At 47.4% G+C, this 23890-nt stretch overlaps 1 protein-coding gene across 3 annotated transcripts in view; it reads left to right on the forward strand.

The window, feature by feature from the left end:
• The window catches only part of Tep1 (telomerase associated protein 1), a 54324-nt gene extending 33647 nt beyond the window's left edge, over window positions 1-20677 (forward strand). For all 3 annotated transcript variants that reach the window (XM_041639004.1, XM_041639002.1, XM_041639003.1), the window contains exons 31-55: window positions 87-220; window positions 346-434; window positions 659-773; window positions 1798-2038; window positions 2275-2389; window positions 3258-3382; window positions 3472-3571; window positions 3760-3915; window positions 4031-4243; window positions 4437-4590; window positions 4702-4914; window positions 5338-5498; window positions 5725-5838; window positions 7342-7449; window positions 9380-9512; window positions 9692-9768; window positions 9849-9978; window positions 10859-10995; window positions 11144-11268; window positions 17597-17740; window positions 17873-17969; window positions 19683-19782; window positions 19887-20086; window positions 20208-20312; window positions 20437-20677. In XM_041639004.1, the coding sequence (XP_041494938.1) occupies window positions 87-220; window positions 346-434; window positions 659-773; window positions 1798-2038; window positions 2275-2389; window positions 3258-3382; window positions 3472-3571; window positions 3760-3915; window positions 4031-4243; window positions 4437-4590; window positions 4702-4914; window positions 5338-5498; window positions 5725-5838; window positions 7342-7449; window positions 9380-9512; window positions 9692-9768; window positions 9849-9978; window positions 10859-10995; window positions 11144-11268; window positions 17597-17740; window positions 17873-17969; window positions 19683-19782; window positions 19887-20086; window positions 20208-20312; window positions 20437-20604 (3454 nt within the window). In that variant the 3' untranslated portion in view covers window positions 20605-20677. The remainder of the gene's footprint in view (window positions 1-86; window positions 221-345; window positions 435-658; window positions 774-1797; window positions 2039-2274; window positions 2390-3257; window positions 3383-3471; window positions 3572-3759; window positions 3916-4030; window positions 4244-4436; window positions 4591-4701; window positions 4915-5337; window positions 5499-5724; window positions 5839-7341; window positions 7450-9379; window positions 9513-9691; window positions 9769-9848; window positions 9979-10858; window positions 10996-11143; window positions 11269-17596; window positions 17741-17872; window positions 17970-19682; window positions 19783-19886; window positions 20087-20207; window positions 20313-20436) is intronic.
• Window positions 20678-23890: the final 3213 nt, after the last annotated feature.

Genomic DNA, 23890 nt, shown 5'->3' on the forward strand with positions numbered 1-23890 from the left:
TCCCACTCTGCCGTGGGAATGCCAGTGAGCTCACTGAGTGACTGTTTCTCCTCCCTTACTTCTCTCCCCTTTTCTCTGGAGGACAGTTTACTAGGGGAGGGCCCTGTGGAGCGCCCTGGTGCCCAGCTCTGCCTCTCTGATGGGCCTCTGAGGACAGCAGTTAAACGTCGCTATGGGAAAAGGCTGGCGCTAGAGAAGACTGCGCATGTCCTTATTGCAGGTGATTGCAGCCCAGATCAGCATGGGCGGGACCTGGAGGTCAGGACCACACGCTGTCCCCTTGTGCCATAGCCCGAGACCTAGGAGATGCCAGGGATAAGCCTTTCTCAACGTCTGTTCTTGCAGCTCACCTCTGGAAGATGTGTGATCCTGATGCCTCCAGCACCTTCCGAAATTGTCCTCCCGAGGCTCTGAAAGATTTACCTTACCATCTGGTTAGTCCCCACACCTCATAGAGTCCTTAGTCCACACATCTTCTTTGGCCGTCCTTCATTCCTCTTCCCGTTCTGACCATTCCCGCCAGTGTCCTCTGACTTCTTCGAGTTTTCCTGCTTCCCCCCGTGTCTCTCTCTGTCCTGCTTGCATAGGCACGCTCGAAGACTGGCCTAGTCCTCCTTGCCAGCTCTTTCATCTCATGGGCCCAATATGTTCTCCCTAGCTCCAGAGCGGGAACCACGCTGTCCTTGCAAAGTTTCTCAGCAATCTCCACGTGGTAGCTGCATATCTGGAAACGGGTCTGGTCTCTGACCTCTTGGAGGCGCACGTGCTCTATGGTGAGATAAGCCATGGATGTTTCTTTTGTGATGTGGGATACCCTGCTCAAGGGTAGGCAGAACAAGCTCTGAAAATGCCACAGGTGTAAGCACAGACTCCTAGTGGACCCTTTTGCTTTGACCTCTTAGGTAGACTGAACAGTGAATTATCTAGGAAGTTGGTTAAAATTGCAGATTCTGAGGTCACAAGATTCCACCTCTCTAGTTCTGCAGTGAGGCCCAAAGCTTTATGCTTCAAATAGGTGTTTCTGATGTGATGTACAGAGGTCACACTTTGATACTTTTAAATTGTGAATTTTAAATACACAATATAATTTTACTTGGTGCTGAGGTTAATGGAGTCTAGGCTGGTTTCCTAATGATACTGTGCTTCTTTCTGACCTCCACTCCCTCAGTGTATGTGTGTGTGTGTGTTTGCAGATGAGTGTGTGTGTGTGTGTATGTGAGTGAGCATGTGTGTGAGTATGTGTACGTGTGTTTGTATGTGTTTGTGTGTGTATGTGTGTGTTTGTATGTGAGTATGTGTATGATTGTGTGTTTGTGAGTGTATTGAGTGTGTGTATGAGTGTGTGAATACAGCACACAATCTCATCTAGTGTGTTTGTATGTGTTTGTGTGTGTATGTGTGTGTTTGAATGTGAGTATGTGTATGATTGTGTGTTTGTGAGTGTATTGAGTGTGTGTACGAGTGTGTGAATACAGCACACAATCTCATCTAGAGGCTAGAGTTGCTTGCTGTTGGTTGTAGTCTGTTGCTTCCATCTTGCTCCTTTAAGGTGGGGTTTCTCACTGAATCTGGAACTCACTTTTTTTGGTAGACTGATGGCCAACGAGATCCAGGGGTTCTTCTGTTTTTTACCCCGACCCCCAACACTGGCACTAGGGTTACAAGTGCATGTGGCATTCCTGACTTTTTATCTAGGTGCTGGGATCTGAACTCAGGTCTGCCAGTTTGCACAGCAAGCTCTCCAACCCTCCGAGTCGTCTCCTCAGCTACTCTCTGTCTCTCCTCTTTTAAAAACAGCTTCTTCAACGTCTGAAGTGAACCCAAAGCCCCTGGAGGCGGATGTCGCTGTGTTCCATACCTTCCTGAGACAGCAGGCCTCGCTGCTTGCCCAGTATCCTCTGCTCCTGCGTCAGCAGGCAGCCAGCCAGCCTATAGAGTCACCTGTTTGCCGCCAGGCCCCCCTACTCGCCCAGCGATGGCACCTCCAGTGCACACTACGATGGGTTAATAAACCCCAGACCTCTGACAGCCAGCAAAGGTAAGACCCTCCTTCCCGAGAAAGAGGACAGACTAGAGCTGCCATGGAGCGGGCTCAGGCATAGAACTGCAGACCTTGAATCCCACAGACTTCCCCCACTTCCTCTTCGCACCGACTTCCCCCACTTCCTCTTCGCACCAACTTCCCCCACTTCCTCTTCCCACTGACTTTCCCCACTTCCTCTTCCCACTGACTTTCCCCACTTACCCTTCTTGGTTTTTTTCCTCCTTCTCTAGCTTGTCTCTGGCAATTTCCTCCCCCACCGCAGTGGCGCTGTCCCCTAATGGGCAAAGAGCAGCGGTGGGCACTGCCAGTGGGACAGTTTATCTGCTGGACCTGAGAACCTGGCAGGTATGATGCAGAAAACCCTCACATACTGCCCTGAAGGTCTAGGCAAGCCAAGCCTATGCTTAAAACCCTGCTTCATTCAGCAGCGCCATTCACCTCCTATCAAATTAGACATCCTGGTCAAAGGGTGTGGCGGCTCACATCTGTAACCCCAGCGTCAGGGAGACTGAGCCAGGAGGACTGCAAGCTCAGTGCCAACCTGGGCTGTCCATTAAGTTCAAGGCCAACCTGAGCTGTCCATTAAGTTCAAGGCCAACCTGGGCTGTCCATTAAGTTCAAGGCCAACCTGAGCTGTCCATTAAGTTCAAGGCCAACCTGGGCTGTCCATTAAGTTCAAGGCATAGAACAAAATGAAACTTGACAGCAGACATGACTGTGGGCCACCACTGTCCAGTGTCCACTCGGGCACGCTGTTTAGCATTTTGAGGAACACAGGGCTCATGATAAGATCCGTGTGAGTTGTGTAGATAGAGGAGGGCCTTGGATGGAAAAGGGCAGTCCTTATGACTTGCACATGAACCTCGCAAAGACACAGGAGAGAATGTTTCTATAAACCACTGTGAATGACTGCAGCAGCTGACAATACCAGACTAGCGAGTGGAGACGCAGCCACATCACCCTCACCTTTGCGCATGCATGTATGTCACACACACGTGCACGCGCGCGCGCACACACACACACACACACACAGACGGAGTGAGGAATGGTGACCTGGCTTTGATTATGAAGTGCCTTGTACCTGTGATTGGGCTGGGAATGTAGACAGCCATGCCCTTTTGCCTTGGCCTCCTTTGCATGGTGGGGGCCGGGAATGGGTTGGTCCTGGACTGAGGGGATCACCTGAGCCACACTTCCCAACTGGCCATTGCAGGAGGAGAAGGCGCTGGTGAGCGGCTGTGACGGGATCTCCTCTTTTGCATTCCTCTCGGACAGTGCCCTTTTCCTTACTACCTTTGATGGGCTCCTGGAGCTTTGGGACCTGCAGCATGGCTGCTGGTAAGCGCTCCCCTCGTGTTAGATAGCAGTGAGGAAGGAGCCTAATTTCCAGATAACGCCAGGACACTGGCTTTGTCTTCCTGGGACAGGGTGTTCCAGTCCAAGGCCCACCAGCACCAAATCACTGGCTGCTGCCTAAGCCCAGACCGACGCCTGCTGGCCACCGTGTGTTTGGGAGGATACCTAAAGGTAACAAAAAGTGACCCTAAACCATGAGTCAAACCTGATTCGTTGCTCAGCATGGCAGAACTGCTGACTGCCTGTCCTGGGGAAGCTCTGCTGAGGCAGGGGACTGGATAAGGTAACTCGCAGGAGCTCTGGGCCTAAGAAACTCTGCCATTGGTGCCCAACGTCCTGATTCCTCTTCTCTCCTCCAGCTGTGGGACACAGTCCGTGGACAGCTGGCTTTCCAGCACACCGGTCCCAAGTCCCTGAACTGCATTGCCTTCCACCCAGAGGGGCAGACAGTAGCCACGGGCAACTGGGCTGGCAGAATTACCTTCTTCCAGGCAGATGGACTCAAAGTCATCCAGGTAAGAAGGTCCTGTGTAGCTCCTGGGGAGAGCGTGCAGGACAGGAGCGTTTGTGTCGTGTTGAGCCCGGGCTGAGCACAGACCCTGTTGTTTCTGTTTCTGCATCCACGCCTAGGAGCTAGGAGCCCCAGGAGCCTCTGTCCGCACTCTGGCATTCAATGCTCCCGGGAAGTCTGTGGCTATAGGCCGGATAGATGGGGCAGTGGAGCTGTGGGCCTGGCAAGAGGGGACACGGCTGGCGGCCTTCGCTGCTCACGGTGGCTGTGTTGCTGCTGCTCTTTTCCTGCATGCTGGAGGCCGGTTCCTGACGGCTGGAGAAGATGGCAAGGTGATCTTACAGAGGGCCTGTGGTAGGCTTAGGGGAGCAGCAAAAGTAGGGGTGTATTCAGGTGATGCTGGCAGCCTCTGCTGAGGATCCTGGGGGAGTCTGGGTGGTGACAGAGACTTTGAAGGAAGGTGACGTAAGGACGAGGACCAGGCAGCAGAGGGGAGCATCTTTAAACTCTTTTCTGGCATCCTAGGCTCAGTTATGGTCAGGATTTCTTGGCCGCCCCAGGGGTTGCCTGGGCTCTCTTCCTTTGTCTGCTGCACTCTCCGTGGCTCTCAACCCAGACAGTGACCAGGTGGCTGTTGGGTACCGAGAAGACGGTATTAAAATCTACAACATTTCTTCAGGTATCAGAGGGGATGTGGGTGTGGATGGGTTTGCACCCTTGGAGAGAAGGTACCTGCTACCTCATTTCTTTTCTCAAATGTCTGTTTTTCATGTGCTCTTCCCTTTTCTAGGTCCCCAGGGGACTCCGTGTCAAGCGCTAAATGTAGCAGTGTCGGCACTGGTCTGGCTGAGTCCTAGCGTGTTGGTGACCGGTTCAGAAGACGGCTCCCTGTGTGGCTGGGTGGTCAAGGGACGTTCCCTTCATTCCCTGTGGCTGGTATCCCGACACCAGAAACCTGTGCGTGGACTGGCCACCTCCCGGGAGCTCTTGGCTTCTGCCTCGGGTATGACTGAGCAGTGTTCCGAATCATTTCTTTGCTGGTGTCACCCTTCAGTGTATGATCAATTACACATGCTCATCAAAATCCGTGCACAGGTGGTTCTCATTCACAACTTTCACAATGCTTTTGAGTGTGTTCTTCTTACACAATTATTCTAGATTGTTTCTAGAAAGAGGAGAGGAGAGGAAGTGCTGGATAGCCTTGGTCCTCTGGAAGTGAGAGATTTGAACCTCAGAGATGGTGAGGTAAAGGCAACATTGAGGCCTTGAGAAACGCAGCTTCTGTAGCAGCTGCTGTGGGAAGTGTGGCAGCAAACTGATATAAGAAGCCACATTCCTGCCTGAGTCTGCCACGCAGGAGCTGGGGTGCAGGACCTGTGCACGTCCTGGTGTTCAGGACGCACTTGCCTTTCTGTTTCCAATGCAGAGGACTTCACAGTGCGACTGTGGCCCAGGAGGCTGCTGACACGGCCACATGAGGGAGAAGACTTTCCCTGCGGTGCTGAGCTCCGGGGACATGAGGGCCCAGTGTGTTGCTGTAGCTTCAGCCCTGATGGAGGCCTTTTGGCTACTGCGGGCAGGGATCGGGTGAGCTGCAGAAGGATGGAGCCCTGGGGTTGAAACCAGATGTGGTAGCCCCGACCATAATCTCAGTACTTAGAAGATGAAGGCAGGAGGATCAGAAATTCACTGATCACTAGCCAGGACCCGCTTAGGACAATGAGACTCCATCAAAAGCCAACCGACCACCGTATCTGAAGTGGCTTTGGCATTGCTGTGGTCTGGGTCCTTATCCCTGTGCTTGCCTTCCCAGAATCTTCTCTGCTGGGACGTGAAGAAAGCCCAAGCCCCTCTTCTGATTTGTTCCTTCTCTTCCTGTCACCGTGACTGGATCACTGGCTGTGCGTGGACCAAAGACAAAGTGCTGGTGAGTGAGGGAAGGGGTGAGGCAGAGCCCAGCAAACAACCTGGAGGAAAGCCATCTCCGGTTCACGCTCTCGGTAGCGTCTTCTGGGCACACAGTATTTGCTGGTTTGACACGAGATAAATCTTACTGATTACCGTGATGGCTCTTCACAGTGCCCTGTAAAGTGGTCACTACTTTGTCTGCTTCGCAGATAAGAAAATAGACCCCATGGGGCTGGAGAGATGGCTCAGTGGTTAAGAGCATTGCCTGCTCTTCCAAAGGTCCTGAGTTCAATTCCCAGCAACTACATGGTAGTTTACAACCATCTGTAAAGAGGTCTGGCGCCCTCTTCTGGCCTTCAGGCATACAGACAGAATATTGTATACATAATAAATAAATATAAAAAAAAGGAAATTAAAAAAAAGAAAAGAAAATAGACCCCAGAAAAGCATTTCTAAGGTCATATCAGTGATAGAGCCGAGCCAATAAGCATCCTTTTTTGTTTTACTTCTTTACACTGTTGTATGCATGTGTGTTTATATGTGCGTGGGTGCGCCATGGTGCCACAGGGTGTACCTGGATGGAGGTCAGTGCTCTCTTCACACATGGGTTCTAGACCTGAGCTGCGGTTTCTCAGGCTTGGTAGCAAGCAAGTTACCTGCTGAGCTGTTCCACCATCCCTGAGCCGGTAAACATCCTGATAAAAACACCCCTTTGCCTTTGGTATTGGCCTTTTGCCCACCAGGCAGGTGCTCTACCATCTAGCCACATCCCTCTAGCCAACGCCTTTTTTATTTTAAGATTCATATCCTTTTGTTTTTAATATGTATGTGTGTGGGTTTGTGCATGTGAGTGCCATGCTTGTGGAGGCCAGAAGAGGACGATGGATCCCCGGAATCCAGAGTCCCAGGTCATCGTGAGCTACCTGATGTGGGTGCTGAGGAACAAATTTCTGCCTTCTAGAACAGAGCAATTTTGCAATTGCCATCTCCAGCCCCAAAGCCCATGTTCCCAACAAGAACACAGTAATGTCTCTCTAGCTCTGGAATGCCTGAGGGGTGAAAGATTGATTTAGAGATCCCAGAGTATCTTCTTAGGGTTTGTAAAATACATTTTCCCTATGTAGAATGCTTATGTTGTTTTATTTTTTAAATATATAATTTGTCTTATATTCTTTGTTGTTTTGCCTGCTTGTATGACTGCATGAGGGTGTCAGAAGCCCTGGAACTGGACTTGTAGACAGGCGTGAGCTGCCATGTGGGTGCTAGGACTTGAACTGGGCTCTCTGGAAGAGCAGACCATGCTATTAACCCCTGAGCCATCTCTCTAGCCCCTCTTACGTTATTTCTTTAAAATGAAGAGAGAGAGATAAGAAAGGACCCACGTGTGGTGCTCCACTCCCTTAATCCTGATGTGGTGAGTTCCAGGCCAGCCGGAGCTGCCTAGTGAGGCCCCGTCTGGAAGGCACACAGCAGAATGCAAGGGGAAGGCTCATGATCTTGCTTCCTTCACTTTTGACTGCAGGTCTCCTGCTCTAGTGATGGCTCTGTGGGACTCTGGAATCCAGAGTCAGGGCAGCAGCTTGGTCAGTTCCTGGGTCACCAAAGTGCTGTGAGCTCTGTGGTTGCTGTGGTAAGCAATGGACTTCATCAGCATGCTCTGGGAAGGGTAGGAAAATCCGGGAGACTGGACACATTAGGTGTCTACTCCCAAAGGCGAATGGTAAAGCTGTGATACCTAGGACTGTGTTACAGTGCTGAGTCAGATGTGATGGGTGCCACAGAATATTGTGAATTTCTGGCAGGACTGCAATGTTAGGCCCCTCGGTGCCAACCGAGTCCCTGATCCTTCTACGTCTCCCAAGTCCCTGATGTTTGCCTTCCCCTCTCTGGAGGGAGGTAGCATCTTGGCCAGGTGTTTTCCAGGTTCTTGGTGTCTGAATCAGGAATTAAAATGGGCTGGAGATATGGCTCAGTAGCTAAGAGCACTTCCTAAAGACCCAAGTTCAATTCTCAACACCCATGTCAGGCAGTTCACAGCTGCCTGTATCTCCAGCTCCATGGAGATCTGAAGCCTCTCCTCTCCCTGGGCACCTCTATTCTTTTGCACATGCCTGTACACACATACACACACACACATGAACACACACATGCACACATACACATGAACACACGCACACATGAACACATGCACACGAACACACGCGTGCGCACACACATGCACACACCTGCATGCGTACGCACACATACACACATTTATTTATTTTTTTATTTAATTTTAAAGCAACACAGATTGTGAGGGCAGAGAGGTAATGTTATTCAAATCAAAACAATAGCCCATCAACAAGGACAGCAGGCCACATAAGTGAAAGAATACTCAAAGGCCCGGGTTAAGGTCTGAAGGAAGGAGTTTGGTTACTAGGGATTACTAGGGCATAGGGTATCATTTGCAGGGTTCTCTATTTCTGTGCATAGACTTGTATTAAAAAGCTGTTTGCTCCCTGTATAGGTCTTCTACCACAGTGCATCTACTTTTAATTATATGTATATCAAATAGGGACACAATTGGCTTTATTGCACATGTATCCAAAACTAGTTCAGACCAGGTCATAGCCCCTACCCTCATACCCAGAGGGAAGAGAGGATATGATCGGATGGAAGTCTGTCTAGTTTGATGCATGTTAGGGGGAGGAGAAATTTATTCTATTGTTCAAAGTAGGAGTGTGTACAGAGCTGTGCAGGTGGGGACTTAGGTTGCTGGCGGGTTCTTGGGTGTGTTGTTTGTAGAGGGGGTGTGGGTTGCTGGCAGGTTGTTAGGTGTGTTGTTTGTAGAGGGGGTGTAGGTTGCTGGCGGGTTGTTAGGTGTGTTGTTTGTAGAGGGGGTGTAGGTTGCTGGCCGGTTGTTAGGTGTGTTGTTTGTAGAGGGGGTGTAGGTTGCTGGCGGGTTGTTAGGTGTGTTGTTTGTAGAGGGGGTGTAGGTTGCTGGCGGGTTGTTAGGTGTGTTGTTTGTAGAGGGGGTGTAGGTTGCTGGTGGGTGGTTAGGTGTGTTGTTTGGACTTAGGTTGCTGGCGGGTGGTTAGGTGTGTTGTTTGTAGAGGGGGTATAGGTTGTTGGGTAGGTTGTTTATAGAGAGGGTGTAGGTTGTTGGCGGGTGGTTAGGTGTGTTGTTTGTAGAGGGGGTATAGGTTGTTGGCAGGTTGTTAGGTGTGTTGTTTGTAGAGGGGGTATAGGTTGCTGATGGCTTGTTGTGTGGGTTGTTTGGACTTAGGTCGCTGACAGGTTGTTGGGTAGGTTGTTTGTAGAGGGGGTATAGGTTGCTGGCAGGTGGTTAGGTGTATTGTTTGTAGAGGGGGTATAGGTTGCTGGCGGGTGGTTAGGTGTGTTGTTTGTAGAGGAGGTATGCATGGCACATTCGAGGCTGCCAGATAAATTAGCGTGAGACGGTGATGTTCATACTCCAGACGAGTGCAGTCCAAGACTGCTAAACTCTTCCCTCTGCTTGCCTTCCTGTTTCCCACCTCCCGCACACCGTGACTGTCCTCCAACACCGTGATCCTGGACAGGAGGAACACATAGTGTCTGTGAGCCGGGATGGGACCTTGAAGGTGTGGGACCATCGGGGCGTGGAGCTGACCAGCATCCCTGCACACTCGGGACCCATCAGCCAATGTGCAGCTGCCCTGGAGCCCTGCCCAGGTATTGATCCCTCAGCCCTTCCCCTTCCCTGCTGCTACCATTTTTGTTTTGTTTCCTTATCTTCTTTTTCAGTACTAGCCATTAAACCCATGCCTGGCGCTCGCTACCCTAGCACTCATTCAAACCTCTCCCTCTGGGCCTGGTCTTTTCCTCCTGAGTTGGTTTCTCTGTCTTTTCAGCTGGACAGCCTGGATCGGAGCTTCTGGTGGTGACAGTTGGACTGGATGGGGCCACAAAGTTATGGCATCCTTTCTTGGTGAGTTCTTTGTAAGAACTGCGGCAGGGAAGAGATGGAGGAGGCATGCAGGGCAACCTCTGCAACCCCCTTTCTCCTAGATGTGCCAAATCCGCACCCTCCAGGGACACAGTGGTCCAGTCATGGCAGCTGCTGCTTCTGAGGCCTCGGGCCTCCTGCTGACGTCAGATAATAGCTCTGTCCAGCTGTGGCAGATTCCTGAGGAAGCAGGTAAGTGAGGGGCCAAGAAGGTAGCGTGATAGAAGCCTGGAACAAAGATGCCAAGGGCAGCCTGATACCTCTTTATCCCTTCCAGCAGCCCAGAAATTTCTTCCCTTCCTTTTGAGACCAGCTCTCACTTTGTAGTCTTGGCTAGCCTGGAACTTTAGACCAGGCTGGCCTTAGACTCTCAGAGATCTGCCTGCCTCTGTATCCTCAGTAACAGGATTAAAGGTGTGGCCATTATTCCTAGGTCAGTAGCAGAGCTCTTTTTTTATTATTTTTTTTTGAAAAAAACAAAACAAAACAATATTTTTCGTTTTACATACCGATCCTAGTTCCCACTCCCCCCCCCCCCCCCAGCTACTCCTCAGAGAGGGTAAGGCACACTGCTTTGGGGAAGGTCCAAGGCCCTCCCTCCTATATCTAGGCTGAGCAAGGTATCCATCCAAAGAGAATGGGTTCCCAAAAAGCCAGTACAAGAGTAGTGCTTAATCCTGGTGCCACTGCCAGTGACCCCACAGTCTGCCCCAGCCATACAACTGTCACCCATATTCAGAGGGACTAGTTTGGTCCTATGCTTTCCTTCCCTGTCCAGCTGTAGTTGGTGAGCTCCCAGTAGCTCAGGTAGACTGTTTCAGTGGGTGTCCCCATCATGGTCTTGACCTCCTTGCTCATATTCTCACTCCTCCCACTCTTCAACTGGACTTTGGGAGCTCAATCCCGTGCTCTGATGCAGGTCTCTGCCTCTGTTTCCATCAGTTGCTGAATGAAGGTTCTATGGTGATTTTTAAGATATTCATCATTCTGACTACAGGGCAAGACCAGATCAGGCACCCCCTCCTCTATTGCTTAAGGTCTTAGCTGGAGTATCCCTTCCTTTCTTCACCAGATGATACTTACAAACCTACGAGTTCTGTGGCCATCGCGGCTGTGGCGTGGGCACCAGACGGTTCTCTGGCAGTGTCTGGAGATGAAGCAGGGGAGCTGACACTGTGGCGGGAAGGCAAAGCTGTGGCTACCGCACAGGTGCCTGAGTCTGGGTGGATTCTGTACATTTTAAATTCTGTGTGTTTAATGGAGCTTCTGTGGCTTAGAAATTTGCTTGCACGCCTTAGAGGGGAAAGGTTTATGTTTGTTCCTCAAAGGTACTGAACTGAACTTGCTTCCTACACAGGCTCCAGGCCGTATCAGTCATGTGATCTGGTACTCGGCACATTCGTTCTTTGTTCTCAGTGCTAATGAAAAAGTCAGCGAGTGGCAGGTGGACCCGATGGGAGGCTCAGCGCTGAGGAATCGCAGGTGAAACAAGCAGCTGCTGCTGGGAATGCTGCTCTCCATAGCTGAGGGTTTTGTTATGATCTGTCCTTGCGTTGGGAGAGACTGCTAGGATGTCAGCTGTCCCTGGCTTTATCAGTCGTTTTCAGATTACATTTACTGGTCTGGGTGTGTCTGTGTGACAAGGATTGGGTATGTGGGACAGCCAAGTCATTTTGCTTCCTGCTCCTTTGTGAGTAATACCCTGTGAAATGGAGGAGTCTGAGGTAGGCTAGCTAAAGTCGTGCCTCCTTGTGTGTTTATGTCTTTGTAGTCTTCCCCTCAGTCTTTGTAGTCTTCCCCTGAGGGGGTTGGCTCTCCCTCCAGCCACTTGTGGGTTCTGGGAATCAAGCTGAGGTTGTCAGGCTTGTTGGCAAGTGTCTTCACCACTGACAGGGGTTCTCTATGTAATAACCCTGGAGGTCCTGAATTCACTCTGTAAGCCAGGCTGGCCTCAGACTCACAAAGATCCACCTGCCTCTTCCTCTCAAGTGCTGGGATTAAATAAGGTGTGTGCCACCACTGCCCAGCTAAATGAGTAATTCCGAAATGCCTACCTGGTATCAAGTTCTGAACCAGAGAGTGTGGTACACATGAATTGTTTTTATTTATTATTTTGGTTTTTGTTTTGTTTTTTGAGACAGGGTTTCTCTGTGTTGCTTTGGAACCCGTCCTGGCTCTGTAGACCAGGCCAGGCTGGCCTTGAATTCACAGAGATCCCCGTCCCTCTGCCTCCTGAGTGCTGGGATTTAAGTCATGAGCTACCACTGCCTGGCATTTATCACTTTTTTTTTGAGGCAGAGTGTTGTTATATTGCTCAGGCTAGCGGTTCGGAGTCCTCCTGCTGAGCTTCTGAAAGGCTAGAATTAGAGGTGGCACCAAACCCAGCTGAATTTTTAAAAAGTCTCCAGTAGCTGATAGGTCTGCAAAATTTGAGAAATGTTAGCAAAAAGATTGTCTTTTAAGATTAGACATAAAAAGATGAAGAATTTGCTGGGCTAGTAAAGGAAGGGAATGACGTTCCAGAAAAGCCAAAGGTGTTAACATGACCCAGAAGAGTAAATTGTGTTAACAAAATTTACATGTGGGAGTTCTCAGAGTATTCTGCGTTTTTTTTATTAGTGTGTGTGTGATGGTGTGTGTGTGTGTATGTATGTATGTGTGATGATGATGTGTGTGTGTGGTGTGTGTGTGTATGTATGTATGTGTGATGATGATGATGTGTGTGTGTGATGGTGTGTGTGTATGTATGTGTGATGATGATGATGTGTGTGTGTGATGGTGTGTGTGTATGTATGTGTGATGATGATGATGTGTGTGTGTGTGATGGTGTGTGCGTATGTATGTGTGATGATGATGATGATGTGTGTGTGTGATGGTGTGTGTGTGTATGTATGTGTGATGATGATGATGTGTGTGTGTGATGGTGTGATGGAGGAAGGTCATTGGCTAATAAAGGAACTGCCCTGGCCCATTTTATTGGTTAGAAAATAGGTGGGAGGAGAAAACAGGACAGAACACTGGGAGGAAGAGGAAGTGAGGTCAGAGACTCACAGCTCTCCTCTCGGGAACAGACGCCTGAGAGAGACGCCATGCCCTGCTCCCGGGATGAAGCTCCGACCCAGGATGGACTAGGCTAGAATCTCCCTGGTAAGCGCACCTTGGGGTGCTACACACAGATGATTATAAATGGGCTAAATTAATATGTGAGAATTAGCCTAGAAGAGAATGGGCCAGGCAGTGTTTAAATGAATACAGTTTGTGTGTTGTTATTTCGGAGCATAAGCTAGCCATGTGGGCGGCCGGGTGTGGGGGATGCAGCCCTGCCGCCCCATATTACTACATTTGGCGCCCAGACGTGTGAACAACTAAACCCACTTAAAAAACCTGAGAAGGCTTAAAAATAAGGGAAAGAGAGTTTAACACAGATTTTTGCTGTTTGTTGGTGGCGTGCTGTAGAGAGATTTCCTGATTCGGCAACAGTAGCAAAAAAAAAAAAAAACAAAAAAAAAAAACAAAAAAACGCTGTGTCGTTTTAAAGCGCGACTTCCTGGGGCTGTGCCGCCATTGAGATCTCTGTCTGGCTCCTGCGGGAGACAGAGCTTTTGAATAGACCATTTGGAGTAAAGTGCTACGATTTGTTTGATGGCAACTAGACTCGCTGTGTTCTCGGGTCTACTCTGCTTGCTAGAGGCAAGCAAGAGCCTCATCTAAGAGAGGCTTCCTGACTCAGCTTCAGCTGCAAAACCCTGCAGCTCATTAAGAGTTCCTGCCACGAAACACTTAAATGGTGTTGACGGAAAGCTGAACGCATGCTTTTCGGTTTTCAGCTGTAGCAGGAAAAAAGCTGCGCCGTTTAAAAATGCCGGCTTTCTGGGCCATCCTGCCAGGGCAAACTCTGACTGTTTGAGGCAGGAGGGCCGGCTACCGAGAGGACTTGAGTGTTGTCTGTTGTAGCTCACTTGCTGGCAGGGACCTTGAAATGCCATACAGTTGTTGCAGTAAACATGGCTACAGCCTGTATATCTGCCATGAGGCTGGAAAGCTAAGGAATGGACTGGATCTAGCTGGCAAAGCCACGCCTTTAATCCTACTGATATCGCTTGGTAAATTAAAGATTCATGTGGTCAGAAAAAGAGAGATATACAGTAAAGAGAGATTCAAAGACAGAGAAAATTTCTGAATGGTTTAAAGTGTGTTAAAAATATACGCAGACTAAAAGTTGAAGTTCTTAAAGTAAAAAAAAAAGGAAGAGAGTTGTTGTGTGTGGTAGCACACGCCTTTAATCCCAGTGCCTAGAAGGCAGAGACAAACAGATCTCTGTGAGTTCAAGGTGTAGTAGTGTACACCTTTAATCCTGAATGCCTGGGAGGCAGAGACGGGCGGATCTCTGAGAGTTCAAAGCCTGGTTTACAGAGTTACTTCAGGTCAAAGATACAGAGAACCTGTCTCAAAAAGCAAAAAGTTAAAAGTAAAAATAAACGAAATAGAGGTTAAAACAAAGCTGTACAAAGATGGAAAATACACAGAGAATCTTGATACTGTATGCTATTATGCTCTCTTTGAATTATTTAAATGCTGAGGAAGGAGCAACAGATGCTAAAAGATACTTGTTTATAAATGCTGCTGAACTAATCCAACATAGATATCTTGAATTTGGATCTAAGGATATGATACTTTGGAAAGGAGTTTCTTATTTTGTTTTCACAGAGGATGAGACGCTGTTCATTTCTTCTATTCCGATTTGGTATGATGGACCACGTCCTCCTGAATGGTTCCTGTGCACGCCTTCAGAAAATTGCTTCACTCAACTGCCAACTGAGATGAAACTAGCACACAGGTTATACCATGAAAGACCTAATTAACGACGCCCCCATTCAGCAGGAAGCAGTTTGGAGAGAAATAACTGCGCCCATATTCCCAAAAAATGTTTATAAATGTTCTTTTACATTTAAAGGGGGATATGTTATAGGTATGAATAATTTGCATTAGTATAGATTTTGCTTTATTGACAGAGATTTAAGGTCAATTTTGTTATATGTATATATATTTCTGATATTGATTAAGGTGTTGTGATTGTGTAGTTCATTATTAAAATGTAATGTATAATTAGTAAATATAGGTTGTTGATGGATAATCATAAATAATAGTCAAGTTTGTAGTCATGTTAGTTAAGATTTTCTAGATGTGCATAGATATATCTTAGATAGGCATTCTTCATATCTTTCAAAGATTATAGAATATGGCATTTTAAATGTTTTAATAACTTAGGACTTTTCATGACAATGAGACACTCTGCTCCTGGCAGCAACAATGTACTTCAAGAGGAAGATGGGCATCGAAGAGGATCCTTATGGAGTTTGATAGCCATTTGGGCAAGAAACTGCTCTTGCCTGGACTATTGCATAAACTGGACACAGAGAACCCGCAGAGAGAGGACTACTGAACTTGCCTAAGGTGAGATGATCTTTCGGGGTTCCTGATTCATTTTGAAAGAGTCTGCGAGATATTCTGCAGGACACAACAGATAGTGACTGAACTGACTTTGAATTTTCCTGCTTTATGGAAATGTCTGCTGGATACCATGGGCCTGAAGGCTGAAGATGGATGCCCCAACGGTACAAAAGAACTTTGGGTGACTGTCTAGGCAGCGAGATGTCTTTGTCATTTCTAGAGTTTGAAGTTTCTTAGTTCTTGTTTACTTAGGCAATATTATATCTTTCTGGAGTCTTTGATGGAGTTAAGAATAGTTAGTTATAGTTATAGTTTTCCGTAGTTATGATAAAGATTATTGTAACTTTTACTTGATAACTGTTATATGTAATTTTGCTATGTTAAAGCCTTTTTTTTTTTTTGTTTAAACCGAAAAAGGGGAAATGATGGAGGAAGGTCATTGGCTAATAAAGGAACTGCCCTGGCCCATTTTATTGGTTAGAAAATAGGTGGGAGGAGAAAACAGGACAGAACACTGGGAGGAAGAGGAAGTGAGGTCAGAGACTCACAGCTCTCCTCTCGGGAACAGACGCCTGAGAGAGACGCCATGCCCTGCTCCCGGGATGAAGCTCCGACCCAGGATGGACTAGGCTAGAATCTCCCTGGTAAGCGCACCTTGGGGTGCTACACACAGATGATTATAAATGGGCTAAATTAATATGTGAGAATTAGCCTAGAAGAGAATGGGCCAGGCAGTGTTTAAATGAATACAGTTTGTGTGTTGTTATTTCGGAGCATAAGCTAGCCATGTGGGCGGCCGGGTGTGGGGGATGCAGCCCTGCCGCCCCATATTACTACAATGGTGTGTGCGTATGTATGTGTGATGATGATGATGTGTGTGTGTGATGGTGTGTGTGTATGTATGTATGTGTGATGATGATGATGATGTGTGTGTGTGATGGTGTGTGTGTATGTATGTGTGATGATGATGATGTGTGTGTGTGATGGTGTGTGTGTATGTATGTATGTGTGATGATGATGATGATGTGTGTGTGATGGTGTGTGTGTGTGTATGTATGTATGTGTGATGATGATGATGATGATGTGTGTGTGTGATGGTGTGTGTATGTGTGATGATGATGATGTGTGTGTGATGGTGTGTGTGTGTGTATGTATGTATGTGTGATGATGATGATGATGATGTGTGTGTGATGGTGTGTGTGTATGTATGTGTGATGATGATGATGTGTGTGTGTGATGGTGTGTGTGTGTGTATGTATGTTTGTGTGATGATGATGATGTGTGTGTGATGGTGTGTGTGTATGTATGTATGTTTGTGTGATGATGATGATGTGTGTGTGTGATGGTGTGTGTGATGGTGTGTGCGTGTGTATGTATGTTTGTGTGATGATGATGATGTGTGTGTGTGATGGTGTGTGTGTATGTATGTTTGTGTGATGATGATGATGTGTGTGTGTGATGGTGTGTGTGTGTATGTATGTGTGATGATGATGATGTGTGTGTGTGATGGTGTGTGTGTATGTATGTATGTTTGTGTGATGATGATGATGTGTGTGTGTGATGGTGTGTGTGTGTATGTATGTATGTGTGATGATGATGATGATTGTGTGTGTGATGGGATGTGCTTGGTCAAGGCACTCATGTAGAGGTCAGAGGACAATTCTTAGGATCAATTCTTTTCTACATGCTATGACTACCTGCTGAGCCATCTTTCTGGCTCTTCTTGGAGTGAAGGGTCAGAATTCTGAGTGTAGCCAAGATCACGGGTTCCTAGAGGGGATGGGGAAGATGGTGGCCAAGAAGAAGTTAGGTGATGGTGGCACACTCCTTTAATTCCAGCACTCAAGAGCAGAGGCAGGTAGATCTCTGTGAGTTCAAAGTCAACTTGTGGTCTACATAGAGAGTTTCAGGCCAAAAAGCAAGGTTAGTACATTTAGAGACCTGCCCAGGGCTATGAACTTTGATGGATCAAGTCTTTGTTTTAGTTTTTGGCTGAGTTACAAAACTGAGTGTACTTTCATCATGGAGTTGGTTGTGCTGAGGCTTGGAGGCCTACAAAGGTCTGGGGCCCTGTTACAGGAGATAACCACAGAGTTAACTGAGGAAGCAAAAGGCAGCAGTGGCTGAGAATCCTCTTTGAGCAGGTACGGGAGGTGATGGTGATGTTGGGGATATAGCTCAGTGTCTGCATCCTGCCAGAGGCCCTGGCCTCATCCCCATTACAGCAAAAGCAAACGAGTAGGCACACAGATGGCTGGGAATGGTCAGGCATTGTGTTTTATACTTTGTTCATGAGAAGTGTGTGGGGAGGAGCTAAAGAAGTTTTCTTTCCTGTCTGTGTTTGTCTTTTGAGCTACAGTCTTCACATGAAGCGAGTTCTGCAGGAGGGCTTGGGGGTCTTGACAGGCCTGGCGCTGGCCCCTGATGGCCAGTCTTTCATCTTAATGAAAGAGAATGTGGAATTACTACAGATGAAGCCTGGGTGTCCTCCATCTTTGATCTGGTAAGATACAAAATGAAAACCTCTTGAGCTGAAAATAAGAAAGGCCGTTTAGTGGCTACCCCAGACCCAGTCAGACTCAGGGTACAGCACCAGCATCTTAAAGAGAGGCGTCTTTCACTTTCTTATAAACAGCAAGAAGCATGGAGTACATTCTTCAATTTTGTGCACCAGCCGGGAGCACGGCGTGTTCTACCTGCAGCAGGGGGACCCTGGATTTCTTTCCTTCTTGGTGAGTCCTGTTTGGATGTGTTACAGTAGACATTTGTCCAAATTCTAGTCTCTAGAATCAGTGCATTTAAACACTGGAGCCCATCATGGAGGACAGAGGGGAGGGAAAGGCAAGGGGCTGCAGTCCTCTGTCTTCCTTTCCCTGGAGCAACTCTAATTTAAATCACTGGATGCTGAGTTTTCATGTAAGATTTCATGAAAAAAAAAAGGTTGTAGAATTTTTAAAATCAGGTATTTAGGAGGGTTTGTCGTTTTTGTTATTTTCCCTTTCCCTTTTCCTCTCTTTTTCCTTTTCCCTCCCTTCCCTCTTCTCCCCTCCCTTCCACTCCCCTCCTCTCCCCTCCCCTCCCCCTCCCTTTTGAAATAGGGTCCCACCACATGGTCTGGAGCAACAGGCATCTGCTTGCTTCTGCCTCCTGAGTGCTGGGAGGTGTGTGCCGCTGTGCTGGTTCTTTTTCGTCTTTTTAAAATTTTTGTTTTACATTGGTGTGTGTGTGTGTGTTCATCCATCCGTCCGTCCATCTGTCTGTATGGGCACTTGTATGCCATAGTATGCATGTAGAACTCAGAAAACAACCAGGTGGGTTGATTCTCTTTCTACCATGTGGGTTCTAGAGATCAAACTCAGGTTGTCAGACTTGGTGGCAATTGCTCCTACCTCTGCTGAGCCATCTCTTTGTCTACCAACTTCCTAGTTTTCTTCTTCTTCTTCTTCTTCTTCTTCTTCTTCTTCTTCTTCTTCTCTCCTTTCTTTCTTTCTTTCTTTCTTTCTGTTTTTTTTTTTTTTTTTTGAGACAGGCTTTCTTTCACTGTGCAGCCCTAGGGTGTCTTGGGACTCACTCCATAGAGCAGGCTGGCCTGGAACTCAGAGATCCACTTGCCTCTGGCTCCAAGTGCTGAGATTAAAGGTGTGCGCCACCACGCCCAGCCTGTCCCCTAGTTTTTTTTGAACTGTGATTTTTTTTTTTGTAGTGACTCTGTCAGCATTAGCATTTGAGGGCAAGGGCTGCATTGTGCTTCAGTCATGATGCAGTTACCTTCGTAGGTTTTTACACTTAGCGATTTGGAATGTCAAAGTGAGATTTCATTCCCAAGATTCCTGAGGTCTCTTTTTTTTCTGTAAATTTATGAAGTTCTAACCTGATACCTTCTAAGGTAACCTACAAAGGCTGTCTAGGAGTCAGTGATTCTGTCCCCAAACATATATCTCAGTGAAAGAAGTGTATCTGGTCCCCAAAGGCAAGGCACTTCTGGGTCAGCCTAATTCAACATAGCCAAGACAATGTAAGTACCCGGACCAGAAAGAAGACAGGTAGCTTCAATGTAGAACTGTGTGGCAGAAGTGTTGACAAATGGGACATACAGACATGAGACACAAACATGTCCACAGTTCGGCGGCATGAGACACAAACATGTCCACAGTTCGGCGATCTCACTCGAACAGGTGGGGTACATCCTGACGCTAAAATCTGCTGCCAGCCCTGGGGGCTGCACCAGCTGGGGACGGGTGTGGTGGCAACAGCAAGGTGGTAGGCATGTTCCGCATCTTCTCTTGGGGGACAGATTCTTACACGCATCCATTCGACGCTTGGGCTGGACTTGGGGATTTTTTTAATGTCCTGAGCACTGTAGAGCAGAACATCGTGGCTTTGTTAGTGGAGTTGTGTCTTATGGACAGACTGAACAAAGTTACCCAATCACCTACCTTTCACAGGAGCCGAAGGAGTCAGGGGAGTTTGAAAGGCTCTTCAGTCTGAACTTAAAGAATCCTAATGGATCCCCAATATCAATCACTCAGGCCAAACCTGAGTCTGGTTAGTAGGAGTGGGAAGACCAGAGGAGCTCTGGGGTGGCTTGGGGGGCTGAGGGTACTAAAGACTTGAGACCTGGTGTTCTAACTTTGCTCTCAAAATGGCAGAGTCATCATTTCTGTGTGCCACCTCTGATGGAATGCTCTGGAGCTTAGGGGAGTGCACCCCGGAAGGAGAATGGATTGCAGATAACATTTGGCAGACAAAAACAGAAACACCTAAAACTCCAGGGACAAACTCTGAGTCAAATTCCTATATGGAGAGCTGGCCAGAACCCAGACATTTAAAGGCACGCCAGGGTAAAAAGGTAAGCTGTGGGATGAGTCATTGGGTGTTTGTGGGGTGGGGGGGTCCTACCGGTCGATGCGGCAGCCTTCGCTGCCTCCTTAATTGAAAGGAGAAGTCATGTTGTTCCTCTCCTTTCTAAGATTCACTTGGGCCCAGTCACAGCCCTCCACGTACTTCCTGGATTGCTGCTGACTGCTTCGAAGGACAAGGATGTTAAGTTGTGGGCGAGACCCAGTATGCAGCTGGTAAGTGCGTGTGTGTGTGTGTGTGTGTGTGTGTGTGTGTGTGTGTGTGCTCCTGCACTGGCCTGTTTCTAAGGGAGATCCCAGGCCTGTAGCTTCACCTCTCCCATTTCTGCTCCTGTTTTAGTTGGGTTTATTCCGATGTGATGGGCCAGTGAGCTGCCTAGAACCTTGCCTGGGGCCCAACTCTACCCTGCAGCTTGCCGTGGGTGACACACAAGGAAACTTGTATTTCCTATCTTGGGAACGAGAATGCAGTTCTCAGGACAAAGGTGACATCACTTGTACTGGATGATGCAAACCAGAAGACACCAGTGTCTACATTCTTGATGAGACTATAAGAATAAAGTGTTGGAAGATCTTAAGTATACCCTGATTGCGTCCTGTTGTGGATTTGTGTCAGCAGGGAGGGGTATGGATGTTCTCTAACTTAGCGTTCGTTCTTCTTAGAACTGCAAGAACATAAACCACATCTCTATGGGCAGGTTGGAGTCCTGTGCCCCCTTCTCATGGAGATCTTAAGTCCCACTCCCGCCAGGAGGTAGAACGAGAGCATTGTTGAACAGTACTTAGTTTGAATAGAATGGAGGAACCTTGTTTGGTCATGAAAGGATGTAGTAATATGAGCAGCAGGGCTACGTCCCCGGCACCCAGCTGCCCGCATGGCTAGTTTATGCCCCAAAATAATTACACAGAAACTGTATTCTTTTAAATACTGCTTGGTCCATTAGCTCTAGCCTCTTATTGGCTAATTCTCACATCTAGATTAACCCATTTCTAATGAGTATAGCACCACAAGGTGTGTCTTACCAGGAAAGATCTTAACCTGCGTCTGTGTCAGGTGAGAGAATCATGGCGACTGCCTGACTTGGCTTCTTTCTCCCAGCATTCTGTCTGTCTACTCCGCCTACCTAATTTTCTGTCCTATTAAAGGGCCAAGGCAGTTTCTTTATTAACCAATGAGATCAACACAAAACAGAAGACTCTCCCACATCAAAAGGAAGCAAGAAATAATGAGTTAAAGTCAATAGATTTGTGAGCATTTAGAAAATGGATAGACCCAGGGCAGTGCTGGGCTCCTTCTCAGAGCTAAAATGGCCAGAGAGGGCTGGAGAGATGGCTCAGTTGTTAAGAGCACTGACTGCTCTTCCAGAGGTCCTGAGTTCAATTCCCAGCAACCACATGGTGGCTCACAACCATCTATGATGAGACCCAGCGCCCCCTCCTGACCTGCAGGCACACATGGAAGGAATGCTGTACACATAATAAATAAATAAATCTTTAAAAAAAAATAAAATAAAATGGCCAGAGAGAGAAACCAAGGCCCTGAAGGCAGAATGAGTCTTTTGACTTTGTAGTTGACTTGCAAGTACTCATTGATAGACAAATTGACACTCTTGGAAGAAATCATGACCATTTCTCCCTCAAATTGAAGTTCACAGTGCTGGAGAGATGACTCCATGGTCAAGGACACTGGCCACTCATAGAGACCTGGAGTTCAATTCTCAGTGCTTACATGGTGGCTCACAAATGGCTGTAACTACAGTTCATTGCCCTCTTCTGACCTCCATAGACAATGCACGTGGTGCAGACATACATGCAGTCAAAACACTCATACACATAAAATAGAAGCGGATCTTAAACAGTTCTAAAAAAAAAAAAAAGCTGGTGGTAGTGCACACCTTTAATGCCAGCATTTGGGAGGCATGGATTCCATAAAGCTTACAACGTGTTAACAAGTGGAATGACCATGCCCAAGGCTTTTCAAGACTCTGGCTTGAACTCTTGGAGATCTGCCGAAGTCTCCTTCACCTCCCGAGTGCTGGGATTAATGGTGTGAGCTACCATTCCCAGCTCTGTAAAAGTCACTGTGAAGCATAGTGGTCTATGACTGCCTTCTGTGCTTAGGCTGAGGAAGGAAGGTCTTCCTTTCCTACATAGTGAGTTCTCAGACAGCCGGGTACATAGAGTGAGATCCTGCCTCAAAATCACAAAATGAAGGGGCCAGTGAAATGGCCCAGCGGGTAAGAGCACCTGCTACCAACCTGAGTTTGATCTTCAGAGCCCACAACAGGAGGAGAAGCAACTCCTGCAAACTGTCCTGTGACCTCTGCGTGCACACCATAGAATATACATTTGTGTGTCCCTGTCCCCATAAGTAAATACACAGAGTGGGAAATAATGAAGACAGACCTTCTCTGAACCTCCTTGGTTTCCTAAAATGCTGTTCTTATGAGTGAGAGAAAAGGAACTCTACCTACGTCACTGATCTGTGTTTTGTGTATCAACCGTGGGCAATAACTCACAGTTCTGATTATTTCATAATTATAACAAATACGGCACAATTCCCACACATTGCTTCGCAAACGTTAGCAGAGAAGTCATATGGTTATGTTAATGTTGAGGAGGGAGGGAAATTATTTATTTTTGAGACACTATGAAGACCAGGCTGGCTCCAACTCAGAGTTATGCTTGCCCCTGCCTCCCAAGTGCTGGGATTAAAGGCGTGAACCACCATGCCTGGCTAGGAAATTTATTTATTGTTTCTGAAAGGAGAATCAGAAACAAAAGCACGAATAATAGATAAGACATTTGATGACGACTAGGATATCAGATAGAATTGGGATAATTACGATTTTGAAGGGAAAAGTGAGTCTTTAGAACCTGTACTCTGTCTACAGTAACATTTAACAGACAAAGTTTGGCAGAAAAAAATGGATCTAGCAGGATAAAGCATTTTAATGTCCCTCAGTGAGGGGACTGCATACAGTGAGGACAGAATCCAGAGTAACCTGCCACAGCGGTGGGATACAGAGAGAACGGGGTCTTTCTGGAAATGATATAAAGTGATATCAGAAGAAATAAGTGTTTGGGTTCTGAGGAGATGGCTCTTGCAGAGGACTTATATTAGAGTTCTCTAAAGGAACAACAGAACTGAGAGAATGAGTGAATATATATGAATATATACATATAATTATGTATTTTTATTTTATGATTTTAAAGAGACTTACAATGGCTTACAGGCTATAGCTATCTCTCACTGGCCAAGAATGCAATGGTTGTTCAGTCCGCGAGGCTGCATGTTTTAGAGTTTCAGTCAGGCGCTGGAGTCCTAGGAAACACCTAGAATGCTCCTGGTCTTCAGTCTACATTGGAGCTTCAAAGACCAGTCAAAGAATGCCTCAGTAACAGGAGATGAGCTCGCCAGAAAGTGTAAGAGCAGCCAAAAGTAAAGGCTCCCTTCCCCCATGCCCTTTCATGGGCTATGTAGCTGGAATTTTCTTTGGGCTGCCAACCAGTTCCCAAATAACAACATGGAGACTTCGTATTAATTATGAAAGCTCAGCCTTTAGCTTACGCCTGTCCCACTAGCTCTTACAACTTACTTGAACCTGTTTCTATTCATCTATGTTTTGCTTGGGGCTGCTTATCTTTATTTCACTCTGCATGTCCTGCTTTTTTACTTCCCTGTTTCCCTGCTTCCTGTGTCTGGTTGGCTGGCCTCTGGTGTCTCCCTCTCTCTCTCTCAAACCTGACTCGTCCTCCTCCTTACTCTCTAGCCTCAAAGTCCCACCTATACT

Source organism: Microtus oregoni, unplaced genomic scaffold (genome assembly GCF_018167655.1).
Source record: "Microtus oregoni isolate MIOR12 unplaced genomic scaffold, Mior012 000056F_ref0000123, whole genome shotgun sequence".
In the NCBI taxonomy this organism is placed as follows: domain Eukaryota; kingdom Metazoa; phylum Chordata; class Mammalia; order Rodentia; family Cricetidae; genus Microtus; species Microtus oregoni.